At 48.1% G+C, this 16,426-nt stretch overlaps 3 protein-coding genes across 3 annotated transcripts; all 3 read left to right on the forward strand.

Annotated features, from left to right (window-relative positions):
- Positions 1–1,927: 1,927 nt before the first annotated feature.
- On the forward strand, positions 1,928–2,575 carry CORC01_06590 (uncharacterized protein; the record flags this gene model as incomplete). The annotated part of the gene is made up of 2 exons (XM_022618230.1): positions 1,928–2,206; positions 2,282–2,575. 2 exons carry the CDS (start codon positions 1,928–1,930, stop codon positions 2,573–2,575), a joined length of 573 nt encoding a protein of 190 aa, XP_022475228.1.
- A 7,065-nt stretch (positions 2,576–9,640) lies between these two features.
- On the forward strand, positions 9,641–10,162 carry CORC01_06591 (uncharacterized protein; the record flags this gene model as incomplete). Its single annotated transcript, XM_022618231.1, has 1 exon — positions 9,641–10,162. The coding sequence occupies one exon, from the start codon at positions 9,641–9,643 to the stop codon at positions 10,160–10,162; it is 522 nt and encodes a 173-aa protein (XP_022475229.1).
- A 4,393-nt stretch (positions 10,163–14,555) lies between these two features.
- On the forward strand, positions 14,556–16,215 carry CORC01_06592 (uncharacterized protein; the record flags this gene model as incomplete). Its single annotated transcript, XM_022618232.1, has 3 exons — positions 14,556–15,209; positions 15,280–15,572; positions 15,645–16,215. The coding sequence occupies 3 exons, from the start codon at positions 14,556–14,558 to the stop codon at positions 16,213–16,215; spliced, it is 1,518 nt and encodes a 505-aa protein (XP_022475230.1).
- Positions 16,216–16,426: the final 211 nt, after the last annotated feature.

Raw genomic sequence — 16,426 nt, forward strand, 5'->3', positions numbered from 1 at the left:
TCTATTAGCTATCGAAATTTAAATTTTATATTTCCTTTAACTAAGTCTAACTAAAGACTATATATTTTATGATATAAAAAAACTCTACGATATACTAAACTTCCTTTGAAAGATATGTTTTTAAAAGAGCGGGAATCTTATAAAAGTGGCACTTACCTCTAACTAACGCATGAGGAGGTATTTAAGATTCTCGATTAGCTAGGAAAAGGGGCATCAAGAGGATTATCAAGCTGAAGATACGAGATCGTCTAACCAACCCTACGATAACGCAGAAATAGCAAAAAGATTAAGCGAATTCCAAGTCAACATTCTTGACTAGAATATTCCCGATCTATCTACATCGGCTGTCGACAGAAACGTAAAGGAGAATATAAGAGGGCTATCCCTTTACTCCAGCGGCAATCTAGGCGTAGTAGAGCATCGGTTCAGCAACGACGGCATATCCTCGCTGAAAATGGTAAACGGAGTTCGATTGCCCGCAAGTATTTGACTGACCGTTTTCTGCAATAGCTCCAGCGCCTGGAGATCAAAGTTGTACGCGTATGTTATTATATGAAACTTCCCTCAGCTAGCATTGCACTGAATAGTACTGATCAAAGGCTCTAGTAGACATGTACTTTGAAGCGCTCTCGAACCATATGCAAGGAGATCAAGAGAAGATGCACGATTTTAGCCTCGTCAAGGAGGCCCCCTATTCGCATGCTATCTAGTGAGTAAACCGTTTCAATCTCATGGTTCCTCGCGGAAAAGTTTGCAGATTTGACGGAAATATGAGCAAATTTGGATCGGATTAAGTTTCTAAACAGATGGAGGGTCCAGGGGAACATCGAGCATAAAAGTAACCTTGGCCTATATACATAGCGGAAGCCGATTATCACTAAAGCTTGCTACATTTCTGAACCGTCTCAGAGGCCCTGTTGCTTCTCGCGAAGAAAGCCCGCAAAAAGACAAATTGAGACATACCAGGGTAGCTATTCTGCATAATGGTGTTCTGGACGTCTTTCCACAGTCTTTTCATAATAAGGAAGACATGAAAACCGGGATAACGGCATCTGGGACCCATCCCAGGGCTAACATTGACAGGGAAGGCCTCATAGATCGCATCAGAGAAGGTCATTTTTTCCATGGATGAAGGCGCTACACAGCGCTATTGGCTTTTCGCTTCCGATCCTCATGGGACGCAAATGGCTAATCTCCGTCCGGGTCATCGGCCGCACATCAGACGCACCGCCCTATTGCTTGGTAGGCCCCTTTTCTATGAACGTAGGGAGGGAGAAGAAGGAGGCAAGGGAGGGCTGTAAGCGTCGAAGATGAATCGTGCTTGGTAGAAAAAGCGCCACCATGCATTTTCGACGACGGTCTCCCGCATTATCACACCAGGTGCGGACTGGTGTCATTACAAAGAATTACGTACTTGTTTAGGGTAACGGCGAATGATACATTGATCCGTCTTCATTCGCTTATATCCTCGAATCAAATCATTGCGATGTTAGGAGAATTGGAGAAAACGGATAGTAGTGTACTTGTGTAGACATACTTGTCGCTATTCAGCACCTAATGGAACACGTAAGAGTTTTACCCGTTCAAGCTTCCAGTACTCTCTCTCTCTCTCTCCACACCATTAACGAGATACCTGATCCTTATACGGAACCTTATCAGAACTACAACTCTATATCACCACAGACGGCGCCGCCAGCACACCTTGCTATTATGCCGCGATAGAATCCAGCAATAGATTCATCAGCTACTTTGGCGGCGTATTCTAGTAAGACTGTACCTGCTCAAACGCTGTAGAGAATCGACTTCCTTGCAGTTGCCAAAACTATATACACCTGCTCTTCCCCAAGAATGAAACATGAGGATTTCAGCCATCAAACCTGCAAACGCGCTCCTCTCCAGCATTGCCCTCAAGCCACCCCATTAAATCATGCTTCCCAAGCATGAATTCGAAGAAGTCGTGCGCCCAGCATCTCCCCAAGAGGATGGAAACGTCGCCCCCGAAAGACAGTCCATCTTCCGCCGTAGTACCTATCACGGCGCACTCGCTTTCAATATTGCCGTGTTTGTGCTCCCCGCCCTCTACGGCACGCTTTCCAAGCTCTGGATTGTCAACGTCGACTCTTCCTTGGTTATTACCACGGATATGTACACTTACATTGGTGTTGTGGCCGAGGTCCTCAACGAAGGTCTTCCACGCGCGGCATGGGTAATAACTAGCGATAAGGCGTCCTGCTCCTTGGCGCAGAAGCTCTAATTAACGCATACATTGATTTTATTCCAGTCTATTCTAGGGCTTATCATAAGTATCGCATTCGTGACCGGCACAGAAACATTCGCCAGAGGCTTTATCCCAGCCGAAGTCCGCAACGTAAGCATCACCTACGTCCATATCGGAGCATTAAGCGCGCTAAGCAGTGCGATAAAAACTACTATCTCATCGGCCACGAGAGCACTGGATCTTCCTGACGTGCCCCTCATCATCAGCTCTATCAAGTTCGCCATCATCATCGTTCTGGACCTGCTGTTCATTCAATTCCAAGGTGCACGTTGGATCGCACTGGCCGACAGTCAATAAGCAGGCAGGGATCCAACTCGCATGCAACCTCGCCTCGGCTTTTCTCGGTCTTGCGTACTTCCTGTGGAAGAACAGCTTTTCTTTTCAAAAACGCAGGCGTAAGAACCACGATAAAAACGGGACGACATGCCCAAGTGCGAACGCGCTTTTCATCCTCCTCCGTTCCGGCGCCTTAACTTTTATCAAGTCGGCGATCCGCAACGCACTCTATTTCTAGCTAATTACTAATATCGTCTCCATAAGATCGACTTATATAACGGCGTAAGGCCTATTCAACACAACTCGATAGGGTCTCATGATGGTTCCCGTTTAAGCCATAGAACAGACGTCCTTAGCCTTTATCGGCTATACATAGGGCGCCTAGCGATCGAGCATAGGCGTTAAGACTATACAGCCAAAGGCAAAGAGGAGCACTATCCTTGAGATTACCAGACCGGCTTTTAATTCTCTCGCTATAATAACCGCTATTAAGGTATCCATGTGTTTGTTCCTGACATACTTCGGAGCTCGACCATTCGCGCGGTATTTCAGCGGCTCAGACGAAGTTGCTGGTGTGACTACGATGATATGGCGAACAATTGACTAGTGCTACATCTTCTACACCATGTCGAGGATGCTGGCGACCATCCCACTGGCTACTCGACCGCGATGGTATCTCTGGCAGAGTCTAGCTAGTAACATATTGTACGTGCTACCGTGGGCGATTGTGTGCCACATTTCTGCCGATCGAGCGCAGACAAATCACAGTCTAGTATTCGGCGGAAGTCTCGTGTTTAGTTTCGTTAATATCGTCATTGTTGATGGTCTCTGGGTCTGGACCCTGATAACGGGTTAGATAAAGCTTGATGTGTTCCGTGGGTGAGTGCCTGTTTCCTATTAATGTTGTATTCACCCCTGGGAGCCAAAATCTGAGTCCATATTATTGAAAGTAGTAATTGACCGTGGGTTTGCCGTGTCTCTCGAGCTCTGGTTTAAGGAGAATATTCTGGTCAGGTATATGTTCCCCCATGAATTATCAAAGGCCGAAAACGACTTTCTGCTCCCTCGACCCGCCACAATACTTCAATAATATGCACTGTAATATCTTGCCGGGCTTCTGGCCTTTAGCGCTGGAATCTTGTCTTCTAGGAGTTGTCAAGACCGATTCTAAAGTCTGCCAAAACAAATCGTTCGAAACTCTTGGCTGGTGAAGCTTCTCGTATACACACTATGTCATCTAAGGTAGGTCCTCGGCAATAATAGGATTCCTGTGCTATAGTGATTAAAGTCAGTAACAAGAGTAGTAAAGCACCGATTGTTACCTCACGACAGTTTCAGACTACTGTAGGAATGAGATCTATAATTAAATTTGCGAGACCGATTAATCTGGTGTGACTGAACTGTCTGGCGCGACTGAACTGTCTGGCGTGACTGGGCTGTCTGGCGTGGTATGCCAAATAAATTAGTTTATTACCGACTACAAGATAGCAATTGATGGAGCTGAAGAGATTTTGCATCGGTTCCAGTCGGGAGACGACTGGGTAGGAGCGTAGTAATTCGCTTCTACAAGCTCCCTTATGCACCACGTAAAACGTTGCTTTGTCGCCAACACCGGGCCAAGCAGCATTTCTAATACATCGTGCCAATTAAACACAGTCGTGATGCAGCAGACAAACAGCCGAGTTAGTCGCTCTTGAAATATTCATGTTAACTCGTCGGTCCCGCCACTTGCTACCGTTTTCCATATAGGCTATGCGAATCACACTTCACTAACTAACCACTGGCACGCTTTGCCCCAAGCCGGACGAGACCAAGATATCTTGCGTGTGCATCGGTGCATCTTCAAATAAACACAAAAGTGGCTCGAAGTTGACACGCCGATGATAACCTGTCCCGGAGCGAAGAATCTGCGCCTCTTGCGGTCGGTCTGGCTGGTATGTTCCTGGCAAAGACGTGATCGAAGTCGAGGCGGGGAGCTCTGCCGGGGTGGGGATAACGGGATAGTTTATTAAACTAGTTAGACGAATAGTCCTGTTGCATCATGCAACATGGTCATGCATCTATAGGGATAGAGGCCCGTGCTCACATAGGCACATAGCATTGCAATACTAGGGTGTGCACGGTAGAAAAAAATAGTAGAAATGGCGCGCTCAGCCACAGCCCAGTGGGCCCACGGGCCACATCAGGTGCCCAGCCACACTTGGCTTGACAAGGTCTTTGGCAGCATAGAAGTGATGGACAGTGGTTCGAGGCACTTGTAGCGCAAAAGCAAAGATAGCGGTGCCTTCATAACGTCATTGATGGGAATGGGTTGATCACACCAATCGCATACACTGCGAAATGTCATTAAGAGCATCTGTGGAGAGTGAAGAGGAACTCAGACCGACGGCGTGCTTTGAGGGCTAGCGTGCATCACACAGCGCGGCAGAGATAACGCACGGCGGAGGCAATGACTGAGAGAAGGGTGCGTTCACGGGTTCGTAATTGCTTCGCGTTCCCGGGAGTGGGCATGCTAAGGGTCCTCCGCACCTGAGTAGTGTAGACAACTTCAGCTCGGCAAACGAAAGACTGGAAAAACGTGCGAGATCTGCGAGCAGGTGGGGTGGGCAAAGGCAGGAGGTTGGATTGAATTCCAGAGCAAACTGTTATGGTGGGCCGAGCTCCAATGTCCTAGGTTGGTACAGTGGCACTTGTCCGCGTCGGAGTTTCCCAATCGAGGCAGGCCTCCATATGCGAGATCATAGTCACGTGCTGATACGATCGAAGGGATGGGTGCCTTTTTATCGATAAGCGATAAGGTCCGCTTTTGGGTAACTGGGCAATTGGTAACAAGATGGAACCCTCTTGTTCTTCAAACTTTGAAAGGTGTGTGCACTTGAGATGCTCATCTCATGAACATGCCTTGCACCCGGATCTCAAGTGTACGAAAATGAACCCGTTCGTTTCAACATCGGGATCTCGTGTGGAAGAATAGAATGGTGTGGTGCAGAAAGCCGAGCCTCCTGAATGCCTTCCAGGGCAGCGGGGGGCCGAGCTGGCGCTCCTGCGGCGCTCATTCAGTATTTGTAATCGCCACAAAGCACGCACACGCATCCAATTCCAGCATCACATCATCTTGCATTGCATTTCGTCCGCCATCTCTCTACCTCCTTCACAGATCGCGGACTTAAGAGCACTCATCTGACTTGAACTCCACCGCAGGCATCGACGACGGTGGAAAGGGGCCCTGCACTTAAGAACGACGAGCGCACCTTGAATGCAGGATAATCACTTCAAGTGGTCACAGTATTTGAACGCAGCGCATGCATCCCTCGGTGCTCAGACGCCCGTAATCAGGGGATCAAGTACCTACCAGGAGGCTCCTAGCTGGCCGTGGGGGGAAGGCGGTCGTGGACGGTAAAACCAGGCAGCATTCCGCTCAGCTCGACGTTTCTGGATGGCGAACCAGCACGGTTCATTTTGATGTGCCCTGATAAGATGTATTGAGATGTTCCACGCATCAACCTGAAGGAAAAGCAAACACACGTCGCGTACAAGCTTGTATCGAAGCTCTGAATTCAAGTACCGAGGCCTGTTGGAAGCGCCAGACGTTCCGGCCCCGGATCGGTACAAGCATGGGTCCACTATAAATCGGCACGGACTCACAGCCGCAGCATATGGCGCACACGGTACATGAACGGGCCGAACCGCACTAAGGTCGCGACTGAATCAAGGTGTTCGTCAGCCCTGAGGGACACGAATCCGAGTGCGTATGTTTATTCTGTCACAACACACCACACGAGAGCAGCGAAAGCCTATGTGACCCCCCTCAATCCCGCTCCTGTCATTAGCCAGAAGGCGCCCGTCTAGTTCAATAGATCAGGTCAAACTGGCTGGGTAGGGGAGTGTCCAAGGTCAACAACCAATTACACGCCCAGAGCCTACTCGAAGACAGGCTCCGAGTTCGAGTTCAATTCCAAGCATACGCACCAAGAGACGTGGCATACCTACCGAGGTGGAATTCTTTTTGCTCCGTCTTCATCTACCTTTCCCCCCCTGCCGCGACCAGCTTCTCCTGGACGCCACAGCCCACTTCATCACTGAAGCCGTCGCATCATAAACAGCTACCAAATCTGAAGACACATGCAACGACTTAATCTCCGGGCATCGGCCAAAACAGCATAAACAAGACATGTTGTCGTCTCCCTTGTGTTACGTCTGGACTCTCCTAGCGGGCACCCATCCCTCACTCACGGAATGAGTGGCAGCCAGTTTTTGACAGTCTCGCTCTATCACGTCTCTAGCTCACTTCTGCACGTCCGGTTCTTTGAAGTTTTTTTATCCATGTTTTGTCCATGTTTTGTCCAGAAGTGACCTAAGTAGGCTCGGCTATGTGATGGTAGATAATTGCTCCCAAGAGCAACGCGTTGATTTCTGCATTGAAATTGACGGGGCAATTAGATCAAGAAAATATGGCAGCTTCGAAATAAGCTGCTGCTTCCTCCTGATGGCCCAAAAGTCTCTGGTCTCTCCTACAGTTACCTGCCGAAGAATGAGAGACCTGAATACATCAAAGTGATACCACTCTATGGTGGGGTACCTCGAGCGAGCCATCCTCTTCCTGCACACTTTCCTGCAGCCTGCCATCGATCTTCTAGCCCCCTTCCTCTTGTGATTACAGCACCTTTCATCTTATCTTCTCAAAACCTGGAGCCTTAAATCTAAGCTGGAGTGTATCATGGGTGAGCATCTCTCAAAATCGATGCGCAATACTGTTCCAAGTTGTGTGCGGATGCGATGTTGGGGGGTAATGTTGGCCCAGGTGCAAAGGTGCAGGTAGTCTTACCTCTGTTTGGGCTCCTTACACCCATAATCTCAAGTCATGTTACTTACGACAAGAATAAATTTCATGAAATCCACCTCTAAGAAAGTGCCTGATGAATCGTTGGACTGTAATAGTCGCCAGAGGTTGGGGATTTGAAGAAATCCGGCCTCGAAAAGTGAGCGAATACTAGCCTCGATGTCGCAAAGAACAATGCATGAGAGCAGAGATTTTGTCTTTGTACCTCAATCCGGGTCTTAATACTGTTCGGCAAGGGAAGAAGGTAGGTAGAACATGATTCGAAACCGAGCCAGACATTCCGAGCCAGGGTAATCGGAAGCAGGCCTGGTTTCTCCTACCTTCTCAACAATACGCTACGAATAAGTAGAGCATTAGGTAGATCACTTAACACTTATCAAAGACTCAGTTTCTATGATCTGGACCAGTAGGTCGCCGTGGCTAGACGCAGGTCGCAGCATGCCGACTAACACGTGTTGATCACAATAGTTCGGCGGGGCTTGAGAGAACTTAGTCCCTATTTCATTGTCTTGTCTTCTGTACCAAGTTGTCAGTTTTTCTTCGTACAATGCAGTAGTCTTCCTTCAACATCGCAACTCCAAAGAGCCTGAGTCAAGTTACGTCATGATCTATAGTTCTTAATCTTGGCCGGCGTTCATAGTAGTCTCCAGTCCCATCCGGTCCCAACCCCAATCTTCTTTCTATGCTCTTTTCAATAATCTTGAAGTCACGATGGGAAAGAGATAATGACCTTGTTCATAAAGTATCAATACGAGTCGGCAGTTTCATCTTTTCTCAACGCCTTATAGGGGACGGGGAATACTCTGAAGGATGAGTAGGAAAGGGAAACAAATCATGAGGAATCTAGAGCTCGCACAGATAAAAAGATTCAAGAACGCGACAACATATGGTTCTTCCCTATAACTAGAGCTTTTTATAATGATTCGAGTTATGCTAATAGATGTTAAGTGAAATTGAACATAGGCCTCCCGTTTATTGCGCGTCTCGGCTCAGAGTGGAATTGGAATGCAGGATATGTCCCCGAAGTTGAGTCCGCTTATGCAGAGCAGCCGAACTCAAGTTCAGTCATATGGAGTCGAGTGGGAATGCTAAATATACGCTTGAACTCAAGCCCACTACTTGAACTCAAGTTCACTTATTTAGAGAGCCCGAAATCAAGTTTACTCTAAATGAGTGGACTTGAAATGCTGGGTGGATACCTAACTGTAGATTTACTTATTAAGAGTAGGTAAACTCAAGCTCACTCGTTTGGAGTGAACTTGAAATACCGCGTGTGGACTTGGACTCAAATCTACCCATTATGAGTGGACGTGAGAACTCGCCTGAACTCAAGTCCTCTTATATGGGATGGACTTGAAACCTTAGCTATGTGCCTGAATTTGGGGCTTATAAAGATTTAAGCCGAGCATCGGGCTATTAATGCGTTGCTATTATATGGTGGACTGTTATGTTTTATTTAAGATTCGGCTGCTCCTGTTGACGGCTGGCTGCGCGAGGCGAATGAGATTGAAATGTGGACCGTGATTTCTGTAAAAGCATTAGTTTGAAAGCCGATTGCGAGCGATTTTGTCATCCAAGAAAAAATTCCCTTACCACCTTGTATGAATTACTAAGTCATGGAAGTTCGAGTCACCCGACTGCCATCCCATAGAGTGTGTCGTCTTGGTTACGGAGACTTTTCCGGTCTGCTGCTTGGGTATTGAAAAGCTTGTATCTTAACCTTGTAGGTTTTGTAAGTGTGCAAGGCTTGGACCTCAGGGACAGCCATAGCTTTTCGTTGACTCGTCAATGTCCATTATAGCGGATCACATTCCACTATATCGTGCATTCGAAAACGGTGTCATCTGCGGTGATCGATCTTGGTAACTATGTTTTAATCCTTCCTAATTATGAAGCCACCCTTAAAGCCGAACGCTAAGTCGATCTTGTAATGCGACTGATTACCAAGCCAAGAGCGACCCCGAGATCGTCGAAAACTTGAAGATGATACTTCCAGCCCCCACCAAAAGTCCTAAACAGTTCATTAACCACTTCATCATGGCTTCTTCACCACTTCAAAACATCGTCGTCCTCGCCGCCAGCGGAAACATTAGCAAAGCCGTTGTCAGCTCTCTTGCTCAAGAAAACTTTGCGGTAACCGCTGTGACACGCATAGCCTCTACGGCCACGTTCAAGGAGCCTCAAAGTCAAGCACCTCGAGAGCAATTATTCCGAGGCATCGCTACTCCAGATTTTTAAATAACAGGATGCCGTTATCAGTAATCTTCCCAGTATCACTGCCGGGGAGGCACTATCGACTCAGAAATTTCTTATCGACTTGGCCATCAAAGCAAACGTCCGCTTTTTTTGTCCCCTCCGAATACGGGATCGATACTTCCACAGATTCCGCTGCCGAATATATTTCGTTTCTGCAAGACAAGATAGAGACTGTAAAGTACCTTCAAGCACGAGAGGAGAAATTTTCCTGGTTTGCTGTGATCTCTGGTGGCTTGTTCGATTGGGGTCTGAATATTCTTGGGTTTGGTGGTTGGAATGTTGCTGCCAGAACGGCGACAATTTTTAACGGCGGCAACATTTCTTTCGAAGCAACGACCGTATGTCAGGCCGGCAGAGCAGTTACTCTAGCTTTAAGACACCCCAAGCTAGTCCAGAACCAATTTATCTTCGTAAACAGCTTCACAACCACACAGAATGCTGTTTTGGAGTCTCTAGAGAGGCACATTGGTGCTCCGTTCGACGTTATTCCTAGAACTGTGGAAGAATTATAGGATTTAGGCCGAGCGCAGGTTCAAGTTGGCCAGTCCTACGGGGTATTAAGAATAATTGCGGGTGCCGTATACTGCAAGGGTGGCTTATATAAATACTCTACCTTGCAAGGCTTGTGGAAGGCGAAACTGGGCCTTGAGGGCGAAACCTAGATAAAGTCATCGGTAGCTTCCTCGCATACTATAATGAGAAGTGGTGTGGATTCCTCGTTAAAAACAATGAAGGGAATGTTGTCGGATGCCTGCATCACGAGTTACTGTAGTGCAAATAACCAGCATGACCTAGCATCCTCGCTCATAACCCTATTCCCCTTGGTGAGCCACAATGAAGCACATGCTACAGACTTATGAATGTCACAGTCGATTGCGGCTAGTATCAGGCTACCTAAAGTGGTGCCACGACAGGGCGGGCCTCTTTGCCTTCGCGTACCGACAACCTACATGCTATAAGGTATTTATGCATTATTACGATTGCAGAAGCGCCGTTGTTCCCTTTCCTCAAAATTCTCTATTGGTAGATGCTTACCACTAAACGACCTTGCTGATCCCATGAAATCTTTTCCGAAAACGTTCTCTGCACCAGCTACCTTCGATATGCTCTACTCGCATGTCATTGCTTTAGATGAAAGCCAGCAACGAAAAGCCGTCGAGAAAGCTCCAGCGACCAGTAGGGGCCGGCATTGTTCTAGAAATGACTGGACTGGAGTATGTCAAGAGCATGAAAGGAAGAGACATGTCAATAATGAACGCCAAGGCAGCAACTTGCTCAGAAGTTTTGTCCGGCACCTCCCTAAGCTTATTACAGTCTACAGAACATCGTTTCATGTAAGCCAAGTCATCTTGCGTAGTACGCGAAGCTTTGGAAAGGCCGATAAGGTTCTGGGTAGAGACACCCCCGGGCACACCTCTCTGCCCAAAGTACGTTGTAAGTGACAGAAAGACCTGCCGGTAGGATGGAGCCAGTTCAACCAATACGGCCCTGCGCGCGATAAAGTCCTCGAGAAGAAGATCCCAGTCTGGGCATTGTTCTGTAATCGAGAGAGAGTTGACTAGCGGTACAGAGTATACGAATAGCGACGACTTCGCGGCATGGAAATCGATGGGCCAATCGAGACAGTTCCCCGATTCTAACTTGGGAATAAGCTGGGTGACATACACACGGCGCGTTACTTAAGCTTTGAGTATGCTAGACATGACACCTTCGTCGTTTCGCTTTGGTGGCTGGCCCTAGATAATGTCCAAGATACCAGTAGAGTTTGAGCAAAGAAGGTATAGTGCACACGGCTGTATGTAAAATAACGCCGAGAATCGAACCCATAAACGCGATTAGTGCCGTATCCCCGAGGCGGAGAGGATTGCCAGTGGTGTCCTAAATATCGGGACTGACTTGTACAATTTCGAGCTGTACAGCCCCTGTGGGCACAAAGCCAGTGGTCTGTGGTTTAGTGAATCATGTCAACAATGAAGAGAACAAAATAGCTGGAGATAAGTTGTTTTGTGAATGAATATACGAAAACATGACGTAAGGGCGTTTCAGATGATAAAAAATTAAAAGCAGGCTGTTTCCGAGAAAGTTTATGGTAGCGGCATGCAAAAGAAAGCTTGAAACAAAGTCCTATTACTACAGTAAGTGTCATCTGCTACATGCTTCCTCACACATGATACCAGGGATGTTCGCATTGGTGGGTTGAACGAAAACAAACCGTCTGAAGGTAGTAGTGTGTCTCTATCGCCCGATTAGGTACAAGAAAGACCAGTGATACGTTAAGTATAGAGAATTGTGTTTCAGTTTACTCCAACTCAAGAGCACTTCAATTAGGTGGACTTGGGTTCGGTTTCAAGAGAGCTCCATTAAAATCCACTTGAGTCAGGTGAACTTGAGTTCGATTTAAGATAGTTAGGATACCTTAGATAAATTTGAGTTCGCTTAAGTCGGGTGGACTTGAGTTCAATATTTGAGGTGCTTAACTTTAGGAAATAATGACGCAAGTTCTCAGCTTGGTTTGGTATCTATTCACGTTCACCCGAGTAGTGATCTTGGGCTTTGGGATAGCTAGAACATGTAATCAACTATGACTACGCACATATTTGACAAGTCGTTGCGAAGGTGCCTCATTATACAGGAATAATATCCCCTATCAATTCACCTAAACCTGCCCAGGCGTTGACCCAAAATTTGAACGACAAAGGTAGAAACAAGCCTAGTGTCATTGATCTCCATCAGCTTCTCCAAGCTTAGGCTCCCCACGACTAAAAGAGCTTGCGTGGGCTTGATATCGAAAAACGCTTATTAGTACCTTGCTAAGATTGTTAGTACTGTTTTCCCTTTATAACATTAGGAAAGCTGGATATGTATAAATGGTACGGAATTGAAATAGAGTGTATCGAACTTATCCCTTGATAAGCGGTATCCGTGGGCTAATTATGACCTTCAGATTTGGCGTAGTAATTGCCCTATTAGAGACTGATGGCCAGCAGGCAAGTATAATGTCGATATAACAGAACGAGCTCAATGAGACTTACCATCATCAGCCAGGGGAGCTTATGGCTAACCCCGAGAAGTACCATTTTCTCCTTTAATCATGTGCCTCTGGAGCCAATATATCTATGACATTTTAGCTTATCGACTGCACCTATCCAGTCGCCTACAAGTTATTATGTGACCCCTGAGCCCATCTCAAGTGAGCCTCCATGACGCCTCCGGAGGTGCTGATACCTCACTCTACGGCCTGTGTTAATGCATCGACGGGGATTTGAACTTTTAGAATGGTTCTTAATTCTTTATTGATGTTGGTTAAAATCCAACTTTCTAAGCATGGCGTTGTTGACCAGGATCTATGCAAGATCAAACATAATCTTGCAAACTGCTTTTCATGTGGTGGCATACCTGAGAGTTTCAAGGCCGGATCATCAGGGGAGCTGTTGGTATTACTTTCATAGGGTAGTTGGTTCGAACCACGTGGTCGTCGAGGGAGACCACAGACGAAAGGTAATTGATCCACATTGAACTCTACGTAGTGAAAAGGAGAGTTGTAACCATAGGTCTGTTAGGCTGTTAGAAGTTGGTAAAAGGAACCGTTCGTGGCGCCGGTGGCGGCCCTGACTCACGATCGGCTCGGGCTTCTAATCCTATAGGAATCGTCAGGTCAGTGCTGCTGGTGGTATAGAATTTAAGAACGACTTTAAGACAATTATTGGTTTACATCTGGCCTCCGTTAGGCGCTGTTTTCGGGCAGTTCAACACCCATCTCGTAGTCCATTGGCCGATTGTGTCACCAATTGTCGCGGCCCGTAGCAGCTTGTAGCATTAGGCGGCCAAAGAGGAATCGCTGGTCGTGCGTCATATTATACTAGCAGTAGGCGGGGCTCTATATGGAATACAAGGAATCTCCATCGGGTGTTCAGTCATAGTGGAAGTCATCATCGGGTCATTGCCGTTGTGCGCCTTCATCTATCAAATCCTGCATTGAGACATTTTACACAACCCAAGAGGTCATCCAACTCTCGTCACGAGTTTTTCCCATTTCTTTCAAAAGGCTAAGCGCTTAGTCACGATCGGGCAGAGTCATCACGTCAAGCTTATTGTATGGACGGATATTATTAATCGAGTCCGGTCGGTTGCAGTTATGAAAGGATTGAGTTACTGGTCGGCACTAGCACATGGGTAGTCAAAACAGCCGGGCTCACCAGTGCACAAAAGTTAACTTTTGGCCGACTAAGCGGGGCCGCACCGGTGAACGGCACCGGTGAACGGATCGGCCCAATTGCACAAACTTTAACTTGGATACGGCCGACCACTGGCAGTTGCCCACTTGAGGCACGGGCTCCACTACACAACCACAGAGGGCTGTACTCCGTAGCATTTCCCAAAGAGTTGGCCTCGGCCACAACGCATGCTTATTACAACCATAATCATTTACCGCTCGTTCTGAGATTCCGCATGAATGAGAAACTAGCCTGAAAAGTTCTTGCTGTCATTTGCTGAACGTCATTCACATTGCGCTGAGGCAGGTGGGATGTTTGTTGTGCAAAAGTGAAGGAAGGAGAGGTGGAACGTGCCCCCAAAACTGCTTACATAATGTGGCTCAGGCGGTGCAGCCATAAGGCCCATAATTCAGGCCGTCAGCCACGTGCGCCACAATGCCATTGGTGCAGCTATGTAACCCGGCCAACGGCCCCGCGTCTGTCGCATGCTCCTTTATCCATACCTGAGTTAAGTCAGTTGTCACACTTCAGTAAGCCGCGTTGCAGGGCGCCCTCCACACATCTACTGCACGTCGTCTCCCGGAGCGTTTACTAACATATGCGTCGCAAATATTACAGTTTTTCTCGACACTCCTCAATTCTCAATCCTTCTCACACGCAGTCGCCGTCGTATTTACCATCGCCGTCGCTCATGCTAGAAAACAGCGTCATTCTCGATTGGCTGTGCACACTGCCACCAACTCCCGCTACTGCCCCTCTGCCTCTGCCTCTGCCAGAGCAGCCAGGCGTGATTAGCCGCAAACGCAAACGAAGCTCACTGCCTTCGTCCCCTCACCGTCTGCCGTCGCCGCCATTGAGCTTTTCTCAGAAAGAATCTTGCGCCGGCATCCATGTCCAGGGCACGATGGAGGTCTGTCCTGACCAAGGTGCCATGAGTTCCCACGAACCCGATATTTCTACCCCTCGTCGCAACTTGGCTACCCATTTACCACCGAACCCCGATGCCGATCCTCCCGATTCTGACCTCGAGCCGACCCCAAAGGCTCCGCGACTTAATACCTCCTCCCGAGCTACTCGCCAGATTCCCCAGTCCGACACAAGCAGCATTGCTTCTTCCTCCGCCGCCAGCCAGTTGTCATTCCAGACAACATCGTCGGCGTCCAACGCGTCAAAGCGGAAACGGCAAGCCAGTCCGCGGAAGCACTCGAACCTCATGGCCATCGAGAATTCCATCTCCGAAATGAGTTTCGACGGCCTCACCGTACCTCCGCCTGCGCTCAACAACATCCTCAACAGCATCGAGATTCTAGGTCGGGGCATTGGAATCGTTTCACGAACACAAGAGGTTGTTGATCCGCCCTGGACCTAACCCAGTCCTTTCCCAAGCTTCTTACTGACTTTGCGAATCGAAATAGGCAGCTCTTCGCTCCAAGGCCGAGTCAAACCGCCAGTTTCGTTGGGTCCGAGACGACACATTTGCCCCGGATCTGGCCAGCCCCACCTCGACATTACCCTCGTCCATCGGAGCTCAACCCCACCGCGACCAACTTGGTCCGACCCCCGACTTTGACACAATCAACGAGATCTGGTGGGAGGCCTTTGATGCAGAAACGGTCCGCCACGAGGAAGGCCAGTGGAACTCCGCGGTTCACCGACCGCTGCTACATAACGCGTTGAAACATATTCAAAGCATCGGGGTATGCAACTGGTAGGTTCGCCCTTGTTTATGACGTCCCAAGGCACTTGTCTCGTGGGCTCGGGCTTGACTGACAGCAAGCAGCACATCGGCGCAGATCCACTCTAGCTATACGAGATCCGATAAATCCGCCCATCATAACAAGAAGGTGGACTTTTGTGTGTATGTCAAGGAAGAGTCCGAGCAGCTCAAGGCCAAAATCCCAACAACGCCCGCGCAATCAATCAATCACACCGACTATCCCGGTCTTCTCCAGAGACCTATCGGGCTTTCAATTGAAACAAAAATCACCGGCCATGAGTGGGCCAAGGCCGTTAATCAGATTGCAGTCTGGCTCGTCGCCCAGTGGGATGCTTTAGACGACCTTGCAGCACCGTCAGACGGCAGCCATAGTACGCCTCGCAGCGTTTCTTCAGCAGCAGCAGCGGGTCTGGTCTTTCTCCCTGGCATTATTGTACAAGGCCACGAGTGGTGGTTCATTGCCGTCACAAGGAAGCCCGACGGCAAGACAGAACTATGGACCAAAACGCCGATCGGGTCGACTACCACCATGCAAGGCATCTACCAAATCTCGGCTGTGATCCAGCTCCTCGGACGCTGGATTGAGACGGAATATTGGCCATGGTTCCAACGCGCCATTCTTAAGCAAACATGATTTATTAGATACTCCTGTTTTCTTTTCAAAAAGAAAAAAAAAAAAAGTCTTAGATGCCAATTGGGTTTCTTTGCATTCTGGCTACGCATTCCATTGCGGAGTATCTTTTAGACATGGGCCCCAACTGTTCCTTCGTGCACATTGCGCATCTCTCTTTAGCATGCGTATGAACAAGGAAAATGCATCTGGGACAACCTATAAGTCGTTGTGA

The sequence above is a fragment of the Colletotrichum orchidophilum genome (assembly GCF_001831195.1).
Source record: "Colletotrichum orchidophilum strain IMI 309357 chromosome Unknown Scaffold_50.1, whole genome shotgun sequence".
Lineage (NCBI taxonomy): Eukaryota > Fungi > Ascomycota > Sordariomycetes > Glomerellales > Glomerellaceae > Colletotrichum > Colletotrichum orchidophilum.